At 41.6% G+C, this 26,994-nt stretch overlaps 1 protein-coding gene across 1 annotated transcript; it reads right to left on the bottom strand.

Annotated features, from left to right (window-relative positions):
- Window positions 1–26,994, bottom strand: SLC6A7 (solute carrier family 6 member 7). The gene is made up of 14 exons (XM_074230408.1): window positions 26,962–26,994; window positions 21,170–21,353; window positions 16,912–17,043; window positions 15,915–16,149; window positions 14,326–14,464; window positions 12,465–12,599; window positions 11,734–11,837; window positions 11,442–11,566; window positions 7,843–7,955; window positions 7,613–7,744; window positions 7,151–7,250; window positions 4,742–4,842; window positions 4,224–4,391; window positions 1–229 (listed from the first exon to the last, which is right to left on the bottom strand). Exons 1-14 carry the CDS (start codon window positions 26,992–26,994, stop codon window positions 23–25), a joined length of 1,908 nt encoding a protein of 635 aa, XP_074086509.1. The 3' UTR covers window positions 1–22.

Below are 26,994 nucleotides of genomic sequence, written 5' to 3' on the forward strand. Positions count from 1 at the left end.
CAGGGGCCCTGCTCCCCATCCCTCACATCATGGACTCCTCTTCTTCGATCTCCCGGTCCACCTCAATGGCTGTGTTCTCAAAGCTGGTGATGCCGCCATATTTCCTCATGTGGACCATCAGAGGCTTGGGGGACTGGCTACCTGCCAAGGTGGCCACATACATGCCTGTCCTGTTCTCTTCCAGAGAAGGACCCCAGTCCATGGCTGGACGGCTGGCTTGCTGAATCCTCTGGGAAATAGAGGAAGAAGAAGAGGGGTCACTTGACTTTTCTCTCAACTATCCAGAGATGGAGGGAGGGGAAATATCTTCTCTCCCCGAGTCATCTGAGTTCTAACTTTAGATGATCACTAGGGCAGAATCTAGGAGTTTAGGAATGAATTTCTTCCTCTACCCCCTGCTTGGGAAACTGATAAAAATAAAGGTTCCACCTCTAACCCCAGCAATCTCTGACAAAGACTTGATAACCCTTCTTCTACATCCCTCCTCCCACAAGCCTAGGTTGAGAACCTTTCCTGCCCTTAAAGACCTTCCCTCTTAAGAGAACTAACAGTGCTTAATAGCACCTCATTCTCCTTTCTAGAATCTATTGACCTCCTCCTTGCCAAGGACTGCTGTATGTGATTCATGAACCAAGCAGGATGACTCCTTCATGGTGCTCATTCAGAAGAATCCTGACTATGCAGTATGAGACAGATTTTTTTTTTTTGGACATGGTCAATGTGAAAATTTGTTTTGCTTGAGTAAGTATATTTCTTACAAGGGTTTAATTTTTCTTTCTTTCTTTTTTTTTTCCAATGGGGGAGAGATGGAGGGGAGAGATGGAAGGGAGAGAAAATGATTTTTTTATTCATTGAAAACAGCAAAATTAAAATTTTAAGAGTCAAAGAATAGTAGTTAGCATTTAAATAACACTTTTAGATTTGCTAAGCATCTTACAAATGTTCTCTCATTTTCTCATCTCATTTACTCTGTGAGGTAGGTAGATTTGAACTCTTGTCTTCCTGGCTCCAGGTCCAGTACTCCAACATGTGCTACCTAGCTATCTTACTAGAGGCCAGAGGACCCTTAGATCATTTAGTTCCAAATTTTTATTTTGTAGATAAAACAGACCTAGGAAAGGGTTCCTTTCCTGTTTGACTTGGTCAAAGTAACACAGCTAATGCAAGAGACACCATTTGGACCCAGGTGTCTTGAACTTGGGTTAAAGTAACTGCTGATCTAAAAGCTTAGTCATTTGCTGACTCCATTACCTTTAGTCAACAGGGCTGGCTATTTAGATAGATTCCAGATGGTCAATAAACTTACAGCCTAGAAGGCAAAGTATTGTAGTGGAAGGAAAGTTGAATTTTGAATCATTAGATCTGGGTTCAATTTAAAGGACTACAATGATGTAATTGACTTTGAGTAAGTCATTTAATTCATCCAGGGTTCAGTTTCCTCATTTGTAAAAAGATTGAATTGGGTGATCTAGATGGTCCCTTACATTTCTAAATCTATGATACCAGCATGATCCAGGTAGTAGAGAACTAGGTGTTTCCACATAAGGCTCTTTCCCTTGTCTAACCACCCTCATGTCCTTTGTAAGACAAACTGGGCACTAGAATGCCTTGGTATCTTCTGGCCACCAGGAGTATCTTCATAGTTCAAGAGAATATGGGCCTCACCCCAATACTCCCTAGCCCCTGTTCTTTGAGTCTGGATACCATCTGGCAAGCAACTCAACCATGTCACTAGCTTAAATGAGTCATTTGGTTCTTTGAACCTTGTTCCTCTGTAACTTGAAGGAGTCAGAGCAAGGTTATTTTCATTTCCAAAGTTCTGTGCCTCTAAAACTTGCTGGGAAAGTGAGTGGATTTGGGCTAGAGCTCTCACCGGTAATGGCAGCAGAATCAGGATATGCCCACCAGAGGGCACACCACACACACACACAAAACTTACCCGGGAGAGGGCATGGAAGCATGGAGCTGAAAAGAACTTTGGCATTATCTAGTTTGCCTTGTTTTCCTGATGAGAAAGTCAAGGTCTAGAGCAGACAAAAGACCAAGATTTATACAATGAATCAATAGTAGAGCTCTGACTCCTAGATCCAGGAGGCCAGTACTTTTTTTTTTTTTGGTTTTTGCAAGGCAGTGGGGTTAAGTGACTTTCCCAAGGTCATACAGCTAGGTAATTATTAAGTGTCTGAGGTCTGATTTGAACTCCTGACTCTATCTACTGCATCACCTGGTACTCTTTTTGATATGTAATAGTGCTGGCTAGTAAGGAGAGGGACAAAAATAAATGAAGCAGAAAGAACACTGGAAGCCCAGTATTTTATAAACCCAAGAAGAGATCCCACTAGGGAAAAGACTGTTTTCAACAAAAGCTGATGAAAAAATTGGAAAGCAGTTTGATGGAAAATGGGTTCAGACCAATACCTTATATTCTATATCACCAAGAACTCTAAGTGGATATGTAACCTAATTTGTGTTATGACAAATTTAGAGAATGGGAGAGGGTCCCTTTCAAATGTATGGTCAAGAAAGAATTGTCAAACAATCAAAAGATGCAGGTGAGCATAAAAGACAAAAGAGAATTTCAGTTGCTTTTTTTATAAACGAAATCAATCTACAGAAAATAGGAAGAGAACAAGCAGGAAAAAAAATCTTTGAACCAAAGATCTCTAATAAAAGTCCACTATGCAAGATATATAAGAACAAATATAACTAAGAGCTATTCTCTAATAAATAAGTAGTCAAGGAATAATAATAATAATAAAAAAATCATCTGTAGATTTAGAAGAATTAGTCCAGAAGTTTAACAATTTGCTCAGGGACTCGCAGATAGTTAACATCATATGGGGAATTTGAAACCTGGTAGTCTGTTGACAGAACCAAGTCTCCAAGAAGAAATGTAAATGGTTATAATATATTTTTTTAAAGTTCCAAATTATTAATAATAAGAGAAATGAAAAATTTTTAAATTCTGAGGTTTCATATCATATTGATTAAGTTGAGAAAGATGACAAAAATGGAAATAGTTAATTTTGTAGGTGTCAGAGGATAATAATAGCAATTATTTAGTGCTTTAAAATTTGAGAAGCACTTTGCCTTGGTTATCTCATTAAGATCCTCACAACAAATCTATGAAGTAACTGTTATTGTTATCTCTGTTTTACAAATGAGAAAACTCAGGTCAAGAGAAGTTAAGTGACTTGCTTTAAGTCAAATAATTAGTAAAATATCTGACTTCAGTTCCATCTGTCTCCAAGTAGATCACTTGATCCACCATGCTTTCTAACTCAGAATTACATTACTGGTGGAGTTGCAAATTGGTACAACCTTTTATTGCAAAGCAATTTGAAATTATGTGGGAAAGGTTAATGAACTGCTCATATTCCTTAATTTGATGTTTCCCTTATGGGATATATGCTCAATGAAGTTTAATGACTGAAATGAAAGTTTTATCTAAAATAAAATATTCATGGTATTCCTTTTTGTTGTTGTAAAAACCTAGAAACAAAATGAATGTCCATCAATTGGAAAACAGCTGAATGATTTGTGATATATGAATGTCATGGAATATTATTGAACCCTAAAAAATGACAATTAAGAGGAATTCAGAGAGATGTAGAAAGACAAAATTACACAGGATAACAGATTAATAATTGGAAAGGATTTAAGGGGCTACCCTATCTAACCCAATCATTTTTTCAGATAAGTAATCTGAAGCCCAGAAAGTTTAAATCACTTAACCAAGGTCAAATAGTAGTCCAGTAAAGAAAAAAGGATTTGGATCAACTATTTCTAAGGTCCATCTCAACTTTATCATTCTGTGAAATTTTGTCAAGCAGGGATGGAGCCACATGCTCCACGGGAAAGAAGATCCCTCCCAATCCCTTCAATGCCATGCCAATGCTATGGATTTCACCTGATCTGATGTTGGGTTCTATTCTTCAGTCAAGTGGCCAAGAGGTCATCTGTCCTATGTTTTGTTTTGCTCTTAGTGGAGGTTCTATCTTTAGGGGAAAAAAGTACCCTTGGACCACTGAGTGTTGGAAGGGAGGTTAGCAATGGTCTAGGGTAACTAGTTCATAAACATATACAACTTTTCAGAGAGATGGGATTTAAATCCACAGTCCTTAGATTCCAAATCCAAGGCTCTATCCAGTACCTCACAATGGGGATGGGGAGAAGAAACATAGGATTGCGGTTGAGTTCAAGGTCAAGGGGTAGAGACTCACCTCCCATAATGTCCCCTCTTCCCTAAGCACAGCAGCTAGCATGCAAGCAGGAATCACTATGCAAGACAGGAGACCCATCAGGATGCCCAGGAGCTCTGCCCAGTATGGGAACCGATAAGTTCCATATTCCGAGGGTTGGTATTTCACAATGCTGTATACCAGTAGCGCCTGTGGGATAGTCACTTTAGTGGTTATTGTTCCAGCCCCAAGATCCCTAACCCAACCCTGGACCTAGTATCTAGCACTGACTCAATTCTAGGCACAGATCTGGAATCCATGGGGGACTGGAAAATCTAAAATTGTTGGGGACCTGGGACCTGATTGATCCTAGAAGTCCCATCACTTGGATACCCCTACTCTAATCTTCATTCATGGGAAAGGACATTCTTACAAAACTATCTGCCTTAAAGATGCATCTGTCCTTGGACTGTCCCCAGTTAAGAGAAAAAAAGGGACCTAAGATAGCCAACACTTCTCCCTTTGTTCCCATGTAGTCTTATCCCTAATCTTCCAGTTACCATTAGGGTGGCTGGAGACAGGAACATCCAACAGGCCTTAAAATACAGACCAGGTTTGAAGCCCAGCATCATGTGAATATCCCGACAAAACCTTTGGATACCTATAAGGGAAAAGGAATATCAACTGGATGGAGGAAGGGTGGTTTTGGAGGAGTATAGTTCTTTCAGGTCACTTGGAGTTATCAAACTTCAGTCAAATATACCTCATCACAAACAGCAATGGTGGCCAGGATAGTTCAGAAATACTAATAATCAAAGGAGAAGGAGAAGTGCTGATTCTTGTTTCAGTGACAGAAAGAAGGGAAACATAAATCAGGTATAACAACACCTGTACAACTCTATCTAGATGCTCTGACCTCCTGGCTCAAAGTGAGAAACTTCAGGGTTGGGATTGCTCTGGGTCAAAGAATCAGTTGGTTCACAAATTTTCAGCTGTAAGACCTCTTTTAGCTCATTTTATTGAAGAAGAAAATACCTAAAGAAAGGCTAGAGGGGTTAAGTGATTTGCCTATGGTCACAGTGTAATATGTAGCAAATCAGTAGAGAACTTGGAATGGCCCCCAGAGGTTTGAATCTAAACACTTGAATTTATTTTTTGGACTTTCTTTAGGTATTGTTTGAAGACAATGTTGTTCTGTCACTTCGGTCTTGCCTGACTCTTTATGAACTCATTTAGAATTTTCTTGGCAAAGAGACCAGAGTGAATTGCCATTTCCTTCTCCAATTTATTTTCCAGGTGCAGAAACTGAGGCAAACAGGGTTAAGTGACTTTCCCAGGGACACATAGCTAGTAAGTGTCTGGGGCCAGATTTGAACTTGGAAAGCCCTCTGAAGACATTAGGGAGTCTTAAATTTGAGCACCCAAACATCTTCCTTAATTAATAGAGTTGGCTTGTCTATAGCCTCCCTGAAAAAGGTCTGAGAGGAGCTAGGGCACCCCAGTCTGCTTAATGACCATTTCATTTAATTGATTTTATTTCTTTTGTGTTTATAATTGTAAGTAGTTATGCCTACTTTAAATGGTCAACTTCATTATATCATGCCCCTGCTGACTGAATTCCACTTCAACTCAGCTAAGGGAAGAAGGTGGCATTTCCTGTGGGTGGGGGAACAAGCCATAAGACTCTAATTGGATAAATGTACACACCATACTTCTTGACTAAGGAGACTAGTGTATAAGGGGCAGGACTAGGGAACAGAGGTAGTCTAAGTTGTAGCTTAGCTTACAACCCTCTCAGATTTTCCCCACCCTAAGCATACTAATTACAGCTGCCAAAGTGAGGACTCATGGAACTTCCCAGTACTATTGCCTTCCTTCTGTCCCTGATGTTGAAGCCATGCCTTCCCTGTGCTGGCGCTACCTAAGACTTACATAGTCCAGGATCACATCACTTACAAAATACATTTCAATTCAATCAAGGTTTTAATAAGTGCTCTGAGTTATGGAAGAAAAAAAGGAAGTTAGAGACAGATCCATGTAATTTAAGGGATAATTCCTTCCTTTCTTCCCTCCCTCCCTTCTTCCCTCCCTCTCTCCCTCCCTCCCTCCCTCCCTCCCTCCCTTCCTTCCTTCCTTCCTTCCTTCCTTCCTTCCTTCCTTCCTTCCTTCCTTCCTTCCTTCCTTCCTTTCTCCTTTCCCCCTTCCTTCTTTTCCTCTCTCTCTCAATTTTATCACTTCTATTTATACTTCTGCTCCTATGACCATACTTTGATCCAGTTGTGATGAGTGTCTGTGTTCTATTTTCCTAAGTGTATTTATTATAAACTACTTTTAGCCTATAAGCAGGTCTTCTACTTTTTCTTTTCCTTTTTTAAAAATATATTTCCTTGGGGTCTAAGATGGTATGATAAGCACATAATAGGAAGTGACTGTAAGCCTAGACTCTGGATGCCAGGCTCAGAACAAATGAGGAATTGCTCAGTCTTTTTAAGCCCTCAATCTTTTTTCTCTGAGTCCCTCCAGAGTCTTACTCATAGAGGGAAATCTCTTATTTTTTCCTAAAAAAGAACTGATTCTGGGTCCCAGATTGCCAACCCACAATTCTGAACTCTTGTTTATTGGTCCCCAGGCTGTTTTGGTCTGTTGAATTTCTATGACCCGGTAAGGGGTATTTGAGTCTCCTAATTCTTGAATTGGTTCAGTTTCTCTTGGGTCATCTTATCACCATACCCACATCTATGCTGGCAGTCCTTCCTCTCCCTTGATCATTACCATTCATCTCCTAACCCCCTTCAGAAGTTGACAAAGGGACACAAAGAAACTTGGGAATTCTGAAATCAGGGCCCCAGACATCCCCCGTCACACCTCAAAGTGTTTCTGTCACCTGCATTCTTCCTTGGGGGGGCAGGGAGAGTTACATCCCATGGTCATTCCTGACCCAGCCTATCCTTCCACTGGGCCTTCCTTACCATACACACGGGTAACTGTGAGGCAGGTTGTAATCACCACCACCATGAGTCCAAAGCCAGCACTGTAGTCATCCAACAGGACCAGCCAATACATGCCACCCTAGAACACAAGTCAAAGCTCATGGACCTTGTCCTTTCTGGGGAGCTCTCACCCGGGGAACCCTCTTCCCTGGAAGATGTAGGGAAGAAGCAGGTCATTGAAGGGACAGGAGAGATATAGTTTTGGGAATGTGTAGAATCAGGGAGAGGGGAGATGGGACTCTCCCCAATCCCAAAGAAAGAAAACAGGTTTATATCTGAAACAAGACATTGCCAATTGTCTGGGTCAGGCTATTTCAGACTTCAGCAAGAGCAGCTGACCACTAGATGATGCCTCAGGGTTGAAGGGGAGGCTTGTAGGGAAGGGGAGGTGTGTGAGGGAAGACAGTCCCTCCCACTGCCCATTTCATTCCAGAAGCTCACATCTGTGGTAAGGATGAGACCCATCAGAAACATGGCCACACAGAGGATGCCAGAGAAGATGGCCTTCTTGGGTCGAAGGTAGTATGGGAATTCATCTGTCAAAGCTGTCACGATGGTTTCTAAGAAGGCAAACTGTAGGGATGGGGGAATGCAGTATGAAGTCAGTGAAATAGGGGTAGGAGGAAATCTGGACTTTCTACTCTCCCAGTACCCCTACTGAGTATGCTTACCTGACTATCCAGGCCTAGGGTCAGCAGCATGAAAAAGAAGAGAAAAGACCAGAATGGTGACAGGGGGAGCATCGTCATGGCCTGGGGATAGACCACAAATGCCAGACCAGGCCCTGAATGGCAAAGACAGAGGGTATAAGATCAATGGCAGCCCAAACATCCAGAGGAGTTCTTTTACTACTTCCTAGACAGTCCCTGGTCCTTTCCTCCCTCATGCCTATCATTTGCCTATTCTCCCACCCTTACAAAGGGGCATAAAGAGATCTGAAATCAGAGAATGCAGAGAGATGGTGAAGATCATCTACTGTAATCCCATTCTTTTTAAAAAATAATTTTTTTTATTACAAAGGGACCCAGAGAGGGAAAGTGATTCCCCCAAGGTCACATAGGTGATTAATAATAATGGGATTAATACCAATGTTCTATGATTTCAAATCCAGTCTTCTTTTCATTTGACCTCTCACTGGGGGTAATGATGTTTGTCCTTCATTTTCGGAGAACACCATGAGAGAGGTGATACCATGACAAGCATGTGAATTGGATTTGACTGAGTGGATGTTGTGATAAGTCGCCAGTCTCACTTTTTTCTCCAGAGCCATCTGGTTCCAGTGGCCAGATAAGGATCTAGTTGACTGGAGATAGCTCTGGATGCGAAGTAATCAAGGTTAAGTGACTTTCCCAAGGTCACATAACTAATAAGTCAAATGTCTGAGGTTGGATTCAAACTCCCATCCTCCTGACTCCAAGGACAGTGCTCTATTCACTGTGCCATCTTGTTGCCCTACTGGGTTAGCCAAGACATGCATGAAGCTTTGAGGGCAGAGGGGAGGTGGAAAGCCAAGCTCTGGAGGCTCATTCTCCTTGTAGAAGATGTCCAAGTCATTTCTCTGTTCTGTTTAACTGTCTCCATCTGTTAGTCAATCATGAGCATTTTAAGCACCTACTAAGAGCCAGGTTTGGGGGATGCAAGGACAAGAAAGCTACAAACAAAAAAGCTAACCCTATGACCGTAGAACTCATAGTCTAATGGGAGAGACAACATGCAAAAAACTATGTGCAAGCAAGAGATATACAGTTTGAATTGGTGATAATTAACAGAAGTGAGGTATTAGCATTAAGGAGCATCAGAAAAACCTTTCTATAGAAATGGAACTTTAACTGGCACTTAGGGAAGGTAGGAGATAGAGAGGAGAGGGAGAGAATTCTAGATGTGGGAGCCAATGAAAATGCCTTAAGTTAGGAAACCAATAAAATGGGCTGTTCAGATCTAAGCCCATCCTAGATCCATCCTAGAATGTTCACTGGCAGACAACTCTGTAAGCTGAAGGTACTACTCTGGCCTCTAATAAGGTTTGAACAAGATGACCATTGTCTCATGCTTCCAGTAGGCAAGCCTTGGTCTTCCCCTCCCAGTTTGGCTCTAGCGCTTTTCTATGTATATGAAATCTAATCTGTTTTCCCAGAGTTCAAGCCATCTGTTTTTCTGAAGAACCTGTCTGAATATTCACTTTGTTGGGTAGCTCTGCAATGCCTGCCAATGGAGTGGTAGACTTGGAGTCAGGAATTCTTGATCTGAAATCCAACTTCAGATCCTCATAGAGGAGGTGCAAGTGAAGAGAATGCTAGACTTGAGTTAGGAGGAACCAAGTTCAAATCTGGTCTCAGATACCTATTAACTGTGTGACCTTGGACCTTAAAGAAAAAAAAGTGATGAGCTATTATTTTTATTACACACCAGTTTTAATAATAATAGTAGTAAATGATATAAACTATATTCAAGCAAGCATTGAACATTTGCACATTCCTTTGCTTACAAAGGAGCATATGCCTATGCTGCAAGTTTTAACTATCCTTCTACAACTGGCTATTACAATTGGCCATGGGTATTCAGTAGTAACTAGTCCAGAAACCTAAGCAAATTGGTCCTCCCCCTAAAAATCCTTTTTTTTTTCCAATTGTGATTGTTGGAATTGGAATTACAGACAGCTGGGGTGGGAGTGGAGGTAAGATACTGGAATTGATTTTCTCTTTCCCAACTTCTGGAGTCTCTGAAGGTTCCTAGCCCCTGTTTATTGTGTCCCACAGTTCCACCTATTACTTCATACTTCCTGCAGATCCCATGAACATCATCAGTGAAGCTTTTTCCTTGGGAAATGAGGGAAAGTGTTGATCGGGTAGAAGTCCTTATCTCCAGCTGGGTCTGAATCAGTTTTGGGGGTCTGTTTTTTTTCCTCTTGTACTTATAAAGACTGCATCTGCCTATCTCCTAAGTATCTGCTTGGTATCCCATGAACACCAGAAAATTTGAAATCATAATAAAATAAAGGGGGAACAGCATGGTAAATTGGAAAGAACACAGGCACATGTATGATGAGACCTGAAATCTAGTCCCTTGCTCTGCTACTAAGACCCTGTGTGATTTGGGGCAAGTCATTTTTCTTCCCTAAATCTTTGCTTCCTCTATTTTTATATCAGGACTTGTTAAGGAAAGTTAAACTTGATGGTATATCAGGAAACAATTTAGCACTTTGAAAAAAAAGTATTAATTCTGAAATCAGAAAACCTAAGTTCAAATCCTGCCTTTGAAGTTTACTAGTGTGACTTTGGATATATAACATCACTTATAAGCCTCAGTATATCCAACTGTAAAATGAGAGGATTTGATTAGATGATCTCTAAGGCTCTTTCCAACTTAAAATTTTTGATACTATCATTTCAATGGGCTTCCAATTCTTCTCTCTACTGTTATTGCTTCTTACTGTCCCACCTGGGTTCATTTCCATCATCTCCCAGTCCCACTTTCATGGTTGCAGGCTCAACTCCCAGAAGGAAAGGATAAAATGTCAAAATAAAACAAAACAAAAAACAAAGGCCAAGTGTGAAAATCAGAATGAAAGGTCCAAGGAAATTGGTGTGGTCTGGGGACAAGGAGACAAAAGTAGCTTTATTTTTGGAAGGGAGCAGAGGTAGCTGGGGACCCATTTGTGAATGATATAGACTGAAAATACCACTTACATAGAAACATGAACCCATAGACTATCAGAGCTAGAAGAGACCTCCAAGAAAGAGTTCTTAACCGTTTTTGTGTCTAACTGTTTGGCACTCTGAGTGGAATCCATACATACCCTTTCTCAGAATAATGTTTTTAAATGCCAAAACTAAAATATACAAGATTAAAAAGAGACCATTTATGCTGGAATATGGATTTTCTTTCTCATCTCGGTTTACAACCACCTGGAAATCAGGTTCAGGACCTCTACTTTAGAGATATTTGAGTCAAATTTTATCATTCTCCATAGGAGAAACTGAGGTCCCCAGAGGAGAAATGACTTGCTCAAAAGGATACAACTGTGATTCACACAGACTTCTAAGGTAGCCCCAACATCTTCTTTAAGAAATATGGAAATCTCCACATATTTTCATGTTCCAAACACACATACAAATTTCCCTTTATATTCCCAGATCCTTTCTATAGCATCCTCTCTACACAGTAAGCAAACATCCACCCCTCATGTCATCCTCAAGTGCCAGACCCCCAAACACATGGTACCACATGCTTCTTCCATACCCAACACATTTTAAGTAACCCATCTGTCTACCTGCTTTGGCCACCTGGTCCACAGGGACTCCCAACTCCTGAGACATGTATCCCAACACGGAGAAGATGGCAAAGCCAGCTAGAATGCTGGTGATTGCATTGCCCAAGGTGACAATGAATGTGTCTCTGGGAAAGGAAGAGGGATAGGGTAGAATAGAGATCACTTGGCATGAGAGGTCGTGATAACTCTATCCTATTTTCCCTAACCCTATAGGGGTCAGTTTTCCCACCCTCTGACTCTCCCACCCGCAGAGAAACGACCCTCTGGGAAGAGAAGGTTGCAGGGGACTGACCTGTAGATATTTTGGTGAAAGGTGTTGTAAGAGGCAAAGGTAAGGAGGCCCCCAAAGCCCACCCCCAAGGAATAGAAGATCTGCAAGGCTGCCTCAATCCATACCTGCAGGGGAAGAGTAGAGATGAGAGGGAGAGAGGAAAGAGATGCAGAAAATGGGACCAGGATAAATGAATAGGAAGGTTACAGAAAGAGCTGAAAGGTAAGTTGAGGTAAGGGGGAAGGGAAAGGTGGAAGAACCCTATCAGTTGAGGAAAGATGAGGGGAGATAAAAGACAGAGAAAATTGTCCTGGAAAGCCCTTCCCCATTCCTAAAAGCTGACCCTTCAAGCCTCTCTATTCTTCTTTCCTGATCCTAAGAACTGGTCCTTAGAGAATGCTTGCCTGTCTACCCAGTGCTCCAGTTCATCTGACTCCCTTAGCTAGAGAAAAGAAAGGAAAACATGCAATTCAAGTACATTATCATTCTTGCTTGTTGGAATGCAACTGTGAATGCACCAGAACATATAGGTGCCTTTACATGGGTGTAAATACACTGGAACACCCAGAACCCCTCTTATCTTCCATTACTACTCTGATTTTCTACCCCCAATAGACTGGGCTGCCTCTTCCCAGTTCCAAAATACACATATAAGAACCAAAAGGTGAAGAACTGCTTCCACCTTCCTCTTCCTTTCCCTTTCCTTATTCACCCCATCCTCCACCCCGACCCCCTTCCTTCAATCCATTTACCTTAGAGGTTAGAAGGTGATCAAACTGGGGTGTGAGATAGAACTGGATCCCTCTCCAGGCACCTTGAAGTGTCAGTCCCCTAAATAGCAGCATGAGCAAGATGAGGTATGGGAAAGTGGCTGTAAAATACACCACCTGTAGAAAAGAAAAAGAATGGGAGCCTAGGATGGAGCTGAGGATGGGGAGCAGCTCTCCACGGTCCTGATTTTCCTTCTCCCTTTTGGACATTCCTTGGCAGCTTTTCTTTCTCCTTCTACTCCTTAAATGTCAATATCAACCCTCTTCTCTTTCCTTAATCTCCTCTACTCCAATGGTCTTAACTATTTACTTCTGTGCAGGTCATCACTTGGGTCATAGTGGACCTTAGAAGGGTCATTAGAGGTCCTCTAATCTTATCCTTTCATTTTACATTTGAGGAAACCAAGACCCAAATGCTTCACCCATGGTCACACTGCTAACAGGAGTCAGAGGCAAGATTTGAACTTCAGATTTCAAGGTCTTCCTGACTTCAAGTTTAGCAACCCCCAAAGCTGGGTATGGCTGGGACGAGGATCTAATAAACCCCCAAAACTGGATGGTCTCCAGGGTCAGTTTAGGAATTGATTAGGATGAAATTTCCAGGCTCTGTAATTCATTCCTTTTGGGCTTGGAAATTTTAATCTTTCCATAGACACTAACTAGCTATGTTACCTTTAGCAATCATCATAATTTACCAATTATTTAGCACTTTAAAATTTGCAAAACAGATTTTATTACTTCATTTGATTAACTTCCATGTACCTCAGTTTCCTCATCTGTTAAATAAGGGAGTTGTATTTGATGATCTTTAAGTTATGCCCATTGGATCATATCGATGATCCAATGAATTCTTTCCTTTCAAAGCCTCATAAAGTACTATAGGGTTTTCCAACAAGAGCTTTGGGTGAGCTAAGGGAAAGGAGGGCAGCTGAGTCAGGAAGAATCATTTTTCTGAGTTCAAATCTGACCTCAAACATTTACAAGCTGTGTGACTTTGAGTAAGTCACCTAACTCTATTTACCTCAGCTTTCTCATTTCTAAATTGAACTGGAGAAGAAAATAGTAAAGCATTCCAATATTTTTGCCCAGAAAACAACAGGCAGTGTCACAAAGAGTCAGACCTGACTGAGCTATAACAACAGCAAAAGCAAAAGAAAGACTTGTGACTACCTCTCAGCTGAGAGGATTAGAATCCTCTCATGACTCCCAACCATCATGGTCATATATAATTCTAGGGAATGATCTGTTTAGAAAATGAGGAGAAAAAAAATTCTTAGCCTGGGTTGGAACTGGCTTATAGCCATACTATGGATAGAGTGCTGGACTTAAGATAAAAAAATCTGCATTTGAATCATGCCTTAGATATTTAGCTGTATGACCTTGGGTAAATAATTTAAGCCCCTTTGGTCTCAGTTTTCTTATCTAGAAAATGAGTATAATAATAGTATTTACTTCACAGGGTCTTGGTAAGAATCAAATGAGCTAACATTAGTGAAATGCTTTATAAATATTAAAGCACTGTATCATCATCATTGTTGTTGTCATCATCTTCCTACCTGGGGCTTTTATGGGCTTTGGTAGTCATTTCAGAGCTATCTTCTCTGGCATATTTCTTCATATCCCCCCTATTAAATTATAAGGTCCCTGGAAGCAAAGATCAAGTATTTTTCATTTCAGCATGTCTCCCAGTTTAGCTTAGCATAAAGCCTTATACATGGTTGTTATTTCCCAGGTATCTCTGACTAGTTAAAGGATAGGAACTGCTAGAAAAACTGAAAGAAGTCAGGGTCTCACATCTCCCCCAAACCCAACCTGAGCTAGAACAAGTCTCTTATAGTCTCACCTTGCCAGAAGATTTTACTCCCTTGAGGATGCAGAGGAAAACGATGAGCCAGGAGAGTAAGAGGCAGAGACAGAGTTTCCATTGAATCTCACCTGGATCTCCAATGCCTGTACTCCCTTGGATGTGGAGGACATATCGACTAGGGCAAAAGAAAGAGACCAGAGTGTCCCAAGGCAGTAGTTATATTCTAGGACAGGATCAACATACCAACTCAAAATCCATCAGCCTCACTTCCAGGTCTCAGGAATACCAAGTCTTCTTTCCAAGCCTACTGCCCCCAGGAACAGAAATAATTTGAAATCCTCAAGTAAAGGATTTTTACTGTTCCTACATCTGAGAAATCAGATTGATAGGGAATTAGCATTAAGTTCAGTGTAATAAAAGTCACTGACCTAGGCAGTCAGGAGACTCAATTATAACTCACTGTGACCTTGAACAAGTTATCTATCTCTGAAGTCCTTAGTTTCTTAATAATAAAATTCTAATTTATGTGGTACTTTCACATTCACATCTTCTGTTCTCTACCTTTACAATAGACAGATATATAAACATTACTATTCTCATAAAACAGTTGAAGAGAAATTAAAGAACCAAGAGAATCTCAAAACTAGAGGCAATCTTGTAAATCATTTCACTCAAGCAAGATTCCATCTAAAACATCCCCTAGTATGCAGCCTCTGCTCACATATCTCCAGAGAGGCAGCCCATTCTACTTTGGGGCAGCCCTCATTGTTAGAAATTTTTTTCCTAATGTGGAGCCAAAATCCATCTCTCTGGAATTTTCCTAATGCTGGACGTGTCTATTCTTTCTTCCTTTGAAAATCCTTAAAAATAGTTGAAGACAGCTATTGTAATGTGTTCCTTCTTCCCCCATCAACATACACTCTCAAGTCTTCTTGTTTGGAGAAATAGTGTGTGATGCTGTCACTAAGTCTGTTAGAATCAAAATTCAAACAGATTTCCTGATTTCAAGTTCAGTGATCTTTCCTTTTTTTGGGGGGGGGATTAGACCTATAATTTTATTGGTCTATTTTATTGACCCCTTTGCAATTTATAGTCTTAGAAAGTTGACTGGGGTACTAAAAGGTTAGGTGATTTGACCAAAATCATCCAATCAGTACGTATCAGAAGAGAGCCTGAACCTTCCACAGTGCCCTCAGCCTTTATCACAGCCTCTATAGCTTTTCTACCATATGCTATGGCAGCATTTCTCAAATTGCTAAAAAAAAAATTCTGACACACCCCAATTTTGTCTCTTTTAAAAATAACAAACCTTATGTTATTTGTTCATAGACATTAAAAACAATGATTTTAGAGGACTTTATCACAAAGCTCTAGAACCATGGGAAAGTTGGAGGACCGCTATGCTATTAAAGGAAAGGGTTGGATTACAGGGTTCCTAATGTTCCTTTCCATCTCTAGGTGACTCTGACTCCAGGCCTTGTCCAAAATTCTTGAGGCATCCCAATTCATGGACATTTGGAGTGCCCACTGGGACCCTGGCATACCAAAGGGTCCAGGGTGAGCTGATTGCCAAAGCATATGGAACTCCCTCCTTCCTCCCTTTCTCCCCAAACCTTTGACCTGACCTCCAGTATTCCTCGCTGGGGCTGACGGTATTAGAGAGGTTGAGGGGCAGCGTGCTATTGACTTCTCTCATTGCATGGTGATCCAAACAGAGGTCCGTATTCCACCAGTTACCACAGTGCTGCCAGGGCAGGTTGCTGGTTAGGGAGGCGAAGAGGTAGAACAAGACGTAGGCGATGATCATGTTGTAATAGATGGCCACCAGGGCGACGATGATGAGCATGGCCACGCCAACACCTGTGGGGCCCATACAAGGGGAGCAGTGGAGGCAGTCTCAATTCTGCTTACTCAGCCCTGCTGCTTACTTGGCAGGTGGTCTGAGATGGGCCCTATGATTCAGAGACCCTACCACCACCTGAAAGTCTGAGTCAACATGCTATAGGATTTTGGTATAGAGGAAAGAGATTAAACTTGAAGTCCAAGGACCTGAGTTCAAATCCTGACCTTGTCTCTCACTAATTATATATAATAGAGATAGAATTTTCATAGCACTTTAATGTCTACAAAGCATTTTACAAGCATTTTCATTTTAAAAATAACTGAGAGGTAGGTGTGTGTTATTAATCTTCATTTTATAGAGGAGGAAACTGAGGCAGAGATTAAGTAAATTGTCCAGTGTCACATAGATAGCATGTATACGATGTCAGATTTGAACTCAGGTCTTTTGGATTATGAGTCCAGCTCTCTACGGACTGTGTCACCTAATTGTCCCTGGGTCTTAGGTTTTTTATCATTAAAATGAGGGAGTTGGACTAGATGATCTCAGAGCACTCTTCCAGCTCTAAAGCTATTATCTTACACTCTCTTGTGAACCTTGACTTTTCCCTATATGGAAAATAATCATGATGGGATAATGGAGATTTTTTGAAGAGCCTGGAGCCTATTGACGGTCCCCTGGGCAAGCATTCCCTATCTCTCTTTGAATTCAAAGTTCTGCTGGGTGGGAGAGATCCAGGAAGGCCAAAATGATTGCTCTGTAGCAGAAATAAGGGGTCTTACCTTTGAAGAGAGGACTGATCTTCCAAACAGCAAGAGGGCCCAAACTAGAGAACTGGCCCAGGGAGAGCTCCAGAAAGAAGAGAGGGATGCCACAGATGGTCAGCATAATGAAATAGGGCACGAGAAAGGCACCTGGAAAGACAGGACAGGGGGTCGGAAGAGACCCTAGCTGGGGAATCTTAGGGGAATCTCTTACTCTGCATATACAGCTAAGAAGTAAAGAGGCTTGTGTTCTCCCTGCCCTTCTCTCCCTCCCCTCCCCGATTCTTCCTCCCTCTCTCGTCTTCTCCTCATCCTTTTCTCTCTCTGTCCTACTGTCTGTCTCTACCACTCTCTGTCTCTGTCTCACTCTCCTCTGTTTCTGTCTCAGTGTCTTCTGCTGTTTCTCTCACTTTCTCTCCTCTCCCTCCTCCTTATCCCCCTCCCTTTTCTTTCCCTACTCCCCCAACCCCAACCTGCCTATATTTCTTTGATCAAGTCATTTCCCCTATCTGGACCTATTTCTTCCTTTATGAGCAGTGTTGATTTGATGATTACCCAGCACAGATACTATTTTTTTTTCTGTTTGAAGGCCCCTCCCAACTCCGATAGTCTATGTTCTAAAGTCCAGCCCATCTCTAATGTCTTCCCTTTTCAGTAGATACCAGTAAGGTGTTGCCTCCCTAGGAGTAATTTAACACAGACATATAAACCAGTCTTGAAGTTGGGAAGGCTGAGCTCAAATCCAAGATTCTCTATTTACTAGAGGGATGACCCTGGGCAACTTAAGCTTTCTGAGAGTCAATTTCCTGATCTTAAAATGATGACCATCATACTTGCATTTCTTTCTTTACATGATTATCATGGGGAGAGTTCTCTGTAAATTCAAAGGACTATAGAAATGGAAATTGTTATTATTAGATTGGACTTGTATTTCATTAGGAGAGGAAATTTTCAATGAGGAAAATCCCTTCTATCACTGAGGATCAGCACCTTTGTCAATCAGCAGTTTACAATGTAAAGATAATTGCTACTGCTGCTGCAGTAGAGGGGTCTGACTCTTCTTGACTCCATTTGGGGTTTTCATGGCAAAGTTACTGAGGGTGGTGCAGAGGATAACCCTCTAGGTCCGGAGCCAGGAAAACTCATCTTCCTAAGTTCAAATCTGGTGTCAAACACTAGCTGACACTTAACTTTGTCTCAGTTTCCTCATTTGCAAAGTGAGCTGCAGAAGGAAATGGCAAACCACCTCAATATCAATGTCAAGAAAACTCCAGTGGGGTCATGAAGACTCTTCGTGACTCTATTTCTAGGTAAACAGGGTTAAGTGACTTGCGCAGGGTCACATAGCTAATAAGTATTACATTTGAACTCAGGTCTTTCTTACTGTAGGTCCACCACTCTATCCATTGCACCATATAATAATGTTTGTCCTTCATTATCAAAGAAGACCACAATATCAGGGAGGTGATACCATGACAAGCACATGAATCGGGTTTGAGTGAGGGGCTGTCTAGACATTCTTGGAAACATTGAAAGATTTAGTGCTCTGCCCAGGACCACACAGATAGAATATGTAGGAGGTAGGACCTGAACCCAAGACTTCCCAACTAGGAGGCCCTCCTGCTATCTCCTTTCACTTCAGCCAAGACCAAGCCAAATCCCAGCAGTGCTAAAATGAGAGATTCTTTCACTTGAGGTTAAATAGGTTTAAAGACCCTTTCAACCCAGATTTCAGTTGATGGGAGGCAACTCAGGGTGCTGGAAGAAATATTATTAGAATAGGAATAAGACAAACTGGGCTTTCATTTGAGTTCTGACACTAGCTATGAGACATGGTTTATTGTTAAACCACTCAGAATCAAAGGAGCTGAACAGGAATAGTGATTCTGCTCCTATTATTCCCTGTGTGACTTTGGGTCAGTCTCTTCATCTCTCTAGGCCTTGGTGTGAAAAATTAGGAGGCTTGATTAGCTTTCTGAGGTGCCTTCCAGAGATAATATTCTGTGATCTGGGAGTTTCATTCATAAAATAGAGATAATTGTTCCTATCAGTCCTTTGCCAAAGGAACCTTCAGTGATTCACTATTGGATTCTAAATAAACCACATTTCTCAGTCTTCCATGTAAGACCCTATAAAATTTACCTCTAATCTCCCTAGGCAGCAGTGCTCATAGATGCCGGACCTGGAATCAGGAAGACCCAAGTTCAAATCTGACCTCAGACACTTATTAGCAGTATGGCCTTGAGTAAATCACATGACCTCTATTTACCTCAATTTCCATGACTGGAAAATGAAAATAATAATGGCACCTGCCAAAGGGGAGGTGAGGCACAAATGAAATAATAATTTAAAAATGCTTAGCATGGTGTCTGGTCCATAGTTAATAATGCTTGCTTCCTTCCTTTCCAGTCTTGCCTCTATGCACAGTATGTTCTAGCCGCACTGGATCCCCATCTACAATTTGTCCTTCTGGCTTCTCTGCATTTAGTCACACTGTTCCTTATACTTCACACCTTCCTCTTCCATTATTATCTATCAATCCCAAAGACAGCTCAAATTCCAGTTCTCCAAGGAAGCCTTCTCTGAGCCTGCCAGTCAGAAACTATCTTTTCTCTCCTAGATGCTCCTTGCATTATGGTATTGTTCCTGTCCTACGTCCCCAGCAGATAGTATCCAGTAGAGTTCCTTGAGAGAAGGGACTCCATTTTGTTCCTCTCTATCTTCCCCAGCACCGGGCACAGATCTCTACACAGAATAAAGCTGAAAGAACATTTCAAATGAAGGAGAGAAATGCTTCTCATAGTACAAAGTCAGCCTTTTATTCTTCAAGCTGCAGATGGGAGAGGCCTACACCCTAGGTGGCCCTAACTTTCTCCCTATAAATTCCAGTGGGAGGCAAGGCAGGAACCAAAGTCCGAGAAGAGGCTGACTGGAACTGTCTCAGGAAACTGAAGTGATGAGTTAATGGGAAAAGTGGAGGCAGGGCCTTGTTTTCTTTTGACTCCTTGTATCCCCCAATGCCCAGCAAAGGGCCAGGAACAAAGTCAGTGTTAATAAATTATGGTTGAATTGAATTCTATTTTCAGGGTATTATTGGGTATTATTGTTATGTGGAAGAGGCACAGAATATTAAAGCTAGAACTCAAATGGGAGTGAGAGATGAGAATATAAACTATGCACAGATAAGTAAATACTATAGATAGGAAACTCAAGGGACAGTATGTGGAGTCAAGAAGACCTGGGTTCAAACACTGACTTAAATTTATTATATATGTGTGACTTTGAACAAGTTATTTAACCTTGAATTTGTAAAATGAGAATTCAAATAGCACTTACTTTCCAGAGTTGTGAGAATAAGTCAACAGGTGTATAGGGCTGCATTAAACAATTCTATTTAATGTTATTAAATGCCAGATGGTTTGAGAAGGGAACAATAACAACCAAGAATTTGACTGAGTAATTAGAAAGACATTTGAAATAATGTAGTTCAACCCTTTTATTTTACAGAGGAACAATCATAATGTCATTAGAAAGGTATCTGAGATCTTATAGTCCAATCACTTTATTTTATAGAGAATGAAACAGGGATAAAGGGTTGAAGACCTGACTTGTCTAAAGTCATTCAATCAGAACTGGAACTTTCTTAGTCTCCTCAATCCCATTATCTGAGTTCTTACCACCTCTTTGTGCAGTTCATACCTTTTGAGTGAGTTTTTTAGTCAGAGATATCAGTCTTGAATCATCCCCCCCACTACATTTAGAGAAAATAAGGGGGAAAATCAAGGCAGAGAAAGAGGAAAGGGAGCAGGGAGAAAGAGAAGAACAGAAAGAATGAAGAGGGAAAAGATTGAACAGAGCAAGATAGGAGAGAAAAAGAAATAAGAGAAGGATGATGATTGTTGACTTTTTCCCCAGGGTTTCAGTCCTATGCTATAGAATAAGAATTGAGGGAAGACTAAAAAAGGTCTTGGAAACTAGAATAGATAAGGTCATGCCTAGGGTCCAGTTCTCTGGCACTTACCTGTCCCTTTTATTCCTTTTCCCTAGCCTCCAATTTAAAACTTATTTTTAATTGATCAATTATGAAATGGGCAGAAATCACACTTCACTTTACTGCCTCCCACACTCTTAATAGAGAGACATTTGTTGAGCGGGGGCAGGTACTGGGGAAGATAAACAAGGAACTGCCCTCAAGGAGCTTACAGTCTAATGAAAGATAACAACACACATTATAGGGATTCACCTTAGAGCAAGAATGGGTCGAAGGGTCCCTTACCTCCTCCATTAGTGTAAGCACGATAGGGGAAACGCCAGACGTTGCCTAAGCCCACACAGTAGCCAATGCAGGAGAGGAGGAAGTCCAGCTTCCCTGTCCAGTTTCCACGGTCTGCAGTAAAATCTACTTCCAGATCTCCATCACCCTGATCACTAGGGGTCATCAGAAGATCTGGCATCACTGGCTGTCAGTAAGAAATATCAGAAGCATGAGGGAGAGGAAGAAGAAATCCAAAAGGTAAAGGTCAGACCTAACCTCCCTCCAACCCTACCCCTTCCCCAAGTCCAGCACTGTAAGAAGGGTACCCTTATTTCCTGAATCATGTTAAGTGGTCTAAGTCAAATCAACAACCATTTAATAAGCATTCACTATGAACTGGACACTGTGATAACTGCTTGGGATACAAATAAAAGTAAAGACTCTCATGGAGCTCACAATCTAATGGAGAAGACAACATGGAAATGAAACAATTATGTATGAGCAAGACATATACCAGATACCTTCTCTTGCTTTTTAAGTTTCTGGACACAAGAATGATGAGAACTGGAGAAACCTATGAAACATCTGGTATCAAGGACAGAAAGAATGGATAACAAAACCAAGATAGCCATCTGGAAGAGAGAATGTCTCCTACCAAAAGACAGACCTACATCTTCCCTGAGCACTCAGCAATCCACCTAGTGCAATAGAGAGTAAGTTACAAGAGAAGTTTAATGTCAAATCAGGCCAAAGGCTTAAAATTTTTTTTTTAAAGAGGCAGCTAGATAGTACAGTGGATAGAGCATCAGTCCCAGAGGTAGTAGAACCTGAGTTCAAATTTAGCTATGGACACTTGATACTAATTATATGACCTTGAGCAAGTCACTTAACACCATCGACTCACAAAAAGAAAAAAATTTAAAAAAAGGAAAAAAATTTTTAAAAAGACACTTCCTTTCTTACCTGTGGAAATTCATGGATGGGGCTAATTAGGTTGTAATCCATGATCAGTACTTAATATATATTGAATTGAATGAATTTAATTATACATCTGCTACCTAGTACTGTTTTTGGCATTTCCTGGATACTTGTGTCAAATGATGGAGGTGATAGCACTGATGGGGCCATGCTGACATGAAAGTTAAAGTGGTGACTGAATAATTATTTGTGTTTGGGTCTTATCTCCTTCCTAGGTTGCATGTTCCAGGAGGACAGGGCTTTTTGTTTTATTTGCATTTTGAATTCCTCTGGATATTCTTTTGAATAGGGGAGATACAAAGTTTATTGTTACCAAAACAGACAATCAAATGACTTTCAACAACACTTGATTCTTTTTCATCTACATGAAAATATTGACCTCCTAGATGATAATATTAAATGGATCAGACAGGCAAATATGCCACCTCATTATTCTACAGGAGGCCACATCTTTGTTATCATCCACTTGACTGGAAATTGTAGAGGATACAGGTGTTTATTGTATTATTCATTGATTATAACAAAAAGTGTTTGGTCGCCAATAAAGTGTCAACATGATATAAGATTTTGGTAAAGGTTTAATAGGGTAAATGACTGTTTTACAACCCTTTGATTATTATTGTCAACTGAAACAAAAACCATGACCATGTGCTTGCCAAAGGCATTGGCTCTGTCATAGAGAAGTCCAACAGAGCTCATGTCAAAGAGGGATTCTCTCTTTGTTCTTGGACACAGATGACATTTTGCTGATTGCATCAAGGCCTGGCACACTGTAGAGTCTACTGAGTGAGATCCAAGAACATGTAAGTCAGTCTGGCCCAATTATCTACACAGGAAAAACTAAGAAGAAAAATAAATAACTATTGACCAGACTTTATTATGTAGTTGGATGGATAACCTGTGGCATTCATCCATCATTAAACAGATCTGGGGCTGACATTGCAAAATGACAATGATCCAAGCCTGGAATCAAATAGAAAGAGAGAATAGATTGTAATTGGGAAGCTAAAAAGTTCTTCTAAGAAACTATCTTTCTCCCTGAGACAAAGGCCCATTTTTTTTTTCCACCAACACTTTTTAATACTGCATGACTATGAGTCATGGAGCACTATGGTCTCTAAAAAATTGAAGTTGAGGATTCCCCAATGAGCAATAGAAAGTGCAAGTGAACTCAAGGAGGTTAAAATGCAGCAAAGATGTCGTGAAGGGAATGTATAACCAGGAAAAAAAAAGAATGTTTTTTTCAGGTAGTAAAAATGAGGGATAACTGAGAAGCAGGTAAATCTCTAGACTCATACCATTGCTACCCATCAAATACAAAGTGGATGTGAAGGTTACCAGAACATTGAATGATTTTGTCATTGTGAACTTAAGAAAGGAAATAAATAAGAGTTACTGAGGATGGGAAGGTATAGATGGATGGTGATCTCTATTGGTGAAGGGAATATCAACATGAATGAGATCACAGATTTCCTGGAATAATAGGGTACTTCCCTTTGCACTTATCCTGAACATTATTTTATCCTGTGATTTCATTGGTAAAGGGAGTTCCCCGGGGAGATTTCTCCCACCAATGCAGGTCAGTCGATACTTTAGAGTTTACAGTCTCAGAGAGGTACCTGGAATACTGAGGAGTTAATAACGAGCCTAGGGTTATACAGCCACCATGTGTGTCAGAGGGAAATTTGAACCCAGGTTACCCCAAGCAGACAAGCTGACTTTCCATCTCCTAAACTGTGCTGTTTCTGTCATAGATAGTTATCTCTTGAGAGTAGGGACTGGGTTCTGCCTTTCTTAGCAAAGTGCCTGATATGTAATAGTCGATTAATATTTATTGATTGACTGACATAATAGACACCATGTTTGCTCAATGAATGACCTCACTGACAGTAATGGTGGAAGCACTAATAGTGGTGGTGCTGACAGGTGCCACTTTTGCTCATATATGTGACAGTGAGAGTGATAATGGTTGTAGCAGCTATTCCAAGGGGATAGCAATAAGGGTTAAGCATTCAAAGCTCTTCCACTCCATTCATGGCATATGCATCATAGTGACTGCTCCAGCTGGGCATAGAGCTGCTAGAAACAAGGCCCCTGCCAAGCCCTCAACACTCCAGGCCTGCTTCCTATCTTTCTGCCTGGTTAACTCTCTTCTAGGACCTCTTCTTCACAGCTGAGCCCTAAAAGCAGTAAGAAAACACCAGACTGTGCTGATGCCTAGCTAGAGCAAGAGTAACTGCTAGCAATAAGGGGTAGAGTTTGCAAGATGCCAGGTGGCCCAGCACCACCCCAAAAACCTCCTCTCCAGGGGCACAGGCAGCCGGAGAAACCAGCTAATGAGGCCGCTCTCCCCACTCCCTGGGAAGAAGCTGCCCTTTTCCGCTCTGTTTCCATGGTGACAGAGTTCCGAGAGTAGGATGTTTGCAGCTCATTTCCACCCTCCTCCACCCCACCCCATTCAGGGGGAGGCCCGTCCCTTTTCCATGGAGGAAAAGGGGGCCTAGTAGAAGGACTATGGCCTGGGCTTAGCTATTTGGACTCTTAGCCTTACTTCACAGGCCTAATCCTCATAAGCTGGCAAAAAAGAATTAATTGATATATAAAGGAAGAAGAAAGACTTTGTAAAAAATAGGACAAGACCAGTCGTGCAATAAATAAATCCATTAGCACATAGGCCTATGAGTATATATGTATTTCTATATGTGTGATTCTGTATCTCTTTGATACTTCAAAAGAACTGTGATTTTATTGCTGCCAATGTTCCTGATGCTGGCACAGATCACAACTTGTCCATGTCTCTCCAGACAGCTTCATTGAGTTGCCATAGCCCCTTCCAAAATTTTTTAAAAAATGTATTTGGTGCTTGCTGGTGATGGGTATGCCTCAGTGTTTAGCTAACCTGACTGGTCCTCAGATAGCAGACACATAATTCTTTGCCAGGCCCACATTCAAAGCTTTTCTAGGTTGGCAGAACCTATCAGAGCTTTCATTACAACTGGCATCTACCATCTCCATTCAGTTTATATATGACAGGTATGTGTGAATATACATTTATAGATATAGATATATCTATGTATGTAAAATATTTACATCTTCCAGGGATAATCCATTACAGGGGGCATGGAATCCAGAACTCAGCTCCTAGACTAACCCAATTGTATTTTTCTGGAAACAGTCTTCTAGCTTCTTTCCAGCTTGGGATGTTGCTGGTGGCTGATGTTTGGGATTTCTGGAGGGAATAGATAATGATCAACTTCAGACTGAGGGGATGAAATAGAGGGAGAGACAATGGATGATATATAGCTCAGCATCACTGGATGCCAGTCTCACTCCCCACCATGTTGATTGGAATGGGCTTTGAGTCTGAATCCAAGCTCAGTCACAGACAACTATGTGCCCATCTCCTGAGAGAAAGTGGTTGAACTAGAGGTGGTGAGTTATGACGGATAGGTGTGCTGCAGAATAGAATAATGAGGTGAAAGAGCATAAACTTCTGCCTCTGGGGCATCAGGCTAGGACTTGGAAACTGACCCAAAGTATGAGAAACTTGCTCTATATACCCACAGGTTCAGTTTCCTCTCCTAAGGCCAAATCTCATAAATTCTCTTACCAACAGACTGAAATATAAAGGAGACTTCTACTTTCCTTATATCTCTCTTAGAAGAGTGGAAAGAATATTGAATTGGCATCAGAGCACCTGGGTTGGAATATCTGATTTTCTGTTGACTACTTCTGTAACATCCTTGAAAAGGTACTTTAGCATTCCTGGGTCTGGGTTTTTCTCAACTGTTTTTAATAGAATTAAAATTTGAAGTATTTGTAAGACTGCTGTGGGGAACAAATGAGATATAGGACAAACATTTTGCAAATCTCAACAGGCTTTGTGAATATCAGCTATCATCTTCAACTTTTCTGCTAAATTGTTGCCACCAGAAACACTGATGAGGAAAGGATAAGGACTGGGACTTGACCTAGTTATGTCCTGCTTCTTTCATATATCCTTCTTTTTTGTCTCCTCTAGCTCCTCTCTTCATCTCTGTATTCTGCTTACCAAATCCTACTGTTTCTATTCAGTTTCCCGCCCCCCCCCCCCACCTCACGTCTAACTCTCTTGGGCTTTCCTCCCCAGTTCCCCTTCCATCTCTTGCTTTACCTTTCTCTCCATCTTTCTAGCCTGAAACTGGAGAGGGGGAGGGGAAGACAGGTCAAAGAGAGCAGGTGAAGGACAAATGCTTCGATCCTACGAGACAACAGAGCTGACTGGCAGGAAGAATTAAAAGGGTTCCCTCTGCAGGGATACTCCGTAAATGTTCTCCGGAAAATTCAGGTACACGGGGCTCACGGTCCTTTGGATACCTGCTCTCTCTGGTCTGATACTCAGAAATATGGGATCAGGGTGGAAGGCTTTACCACCCCTCCCGACCAGCCATCAGCCTGAGTGATGTAGAAGGACCAAAAGACACACCTTTGTAGAGCCGGGGGATTTTTTTTTTTTTTTAGCAAGAGGTTCGGTCTCCCCGAAACCGGCCCCCCCCCGCCCCAATCCAGTCACACCTCCCAAATGCAAACACCTGTTCTCTGGGACAACTCCGCAATCGCTTGGCCGGGTTCTGTCAGTGCTTGTTTACCCAGCTCTCTAATTCAGCCCTCGGCCCTTAGGAAATAGCCCACCTGTGCCTGCCAACCCAGCCCGTTTTCCCCGCTCCATCTGAGCCCCCCGGGGCTGGTGGCTGGCTGGGCCGGTGGTGAGGCAGGGAGCCAGCCCGCTCGCCTTTGGTGCCCAGGCACCCGCTCCTCAAGCGCGCCCAGCCCCGCCGCTTCACGATGCCTCTTACCTCGCCCAGGTGGGATGCCTGGCGCCGCTTCAT

Source organism: Macrotis lagotis, chromosome 1, assembly GCF_037893015.1.
Source record: "Macrotis lagotis isolate mMagLag1 chromosome 1, bilby.v1.9.chrom.fasta, whole genome shotgun sequence".
Classification (NCBI taxonomy): Eukaryota; Metazoa; Chordata; class Mammalia; order Peramelemorphia; family Peramelidae; genus Macrotis; species Macrotis lagotis.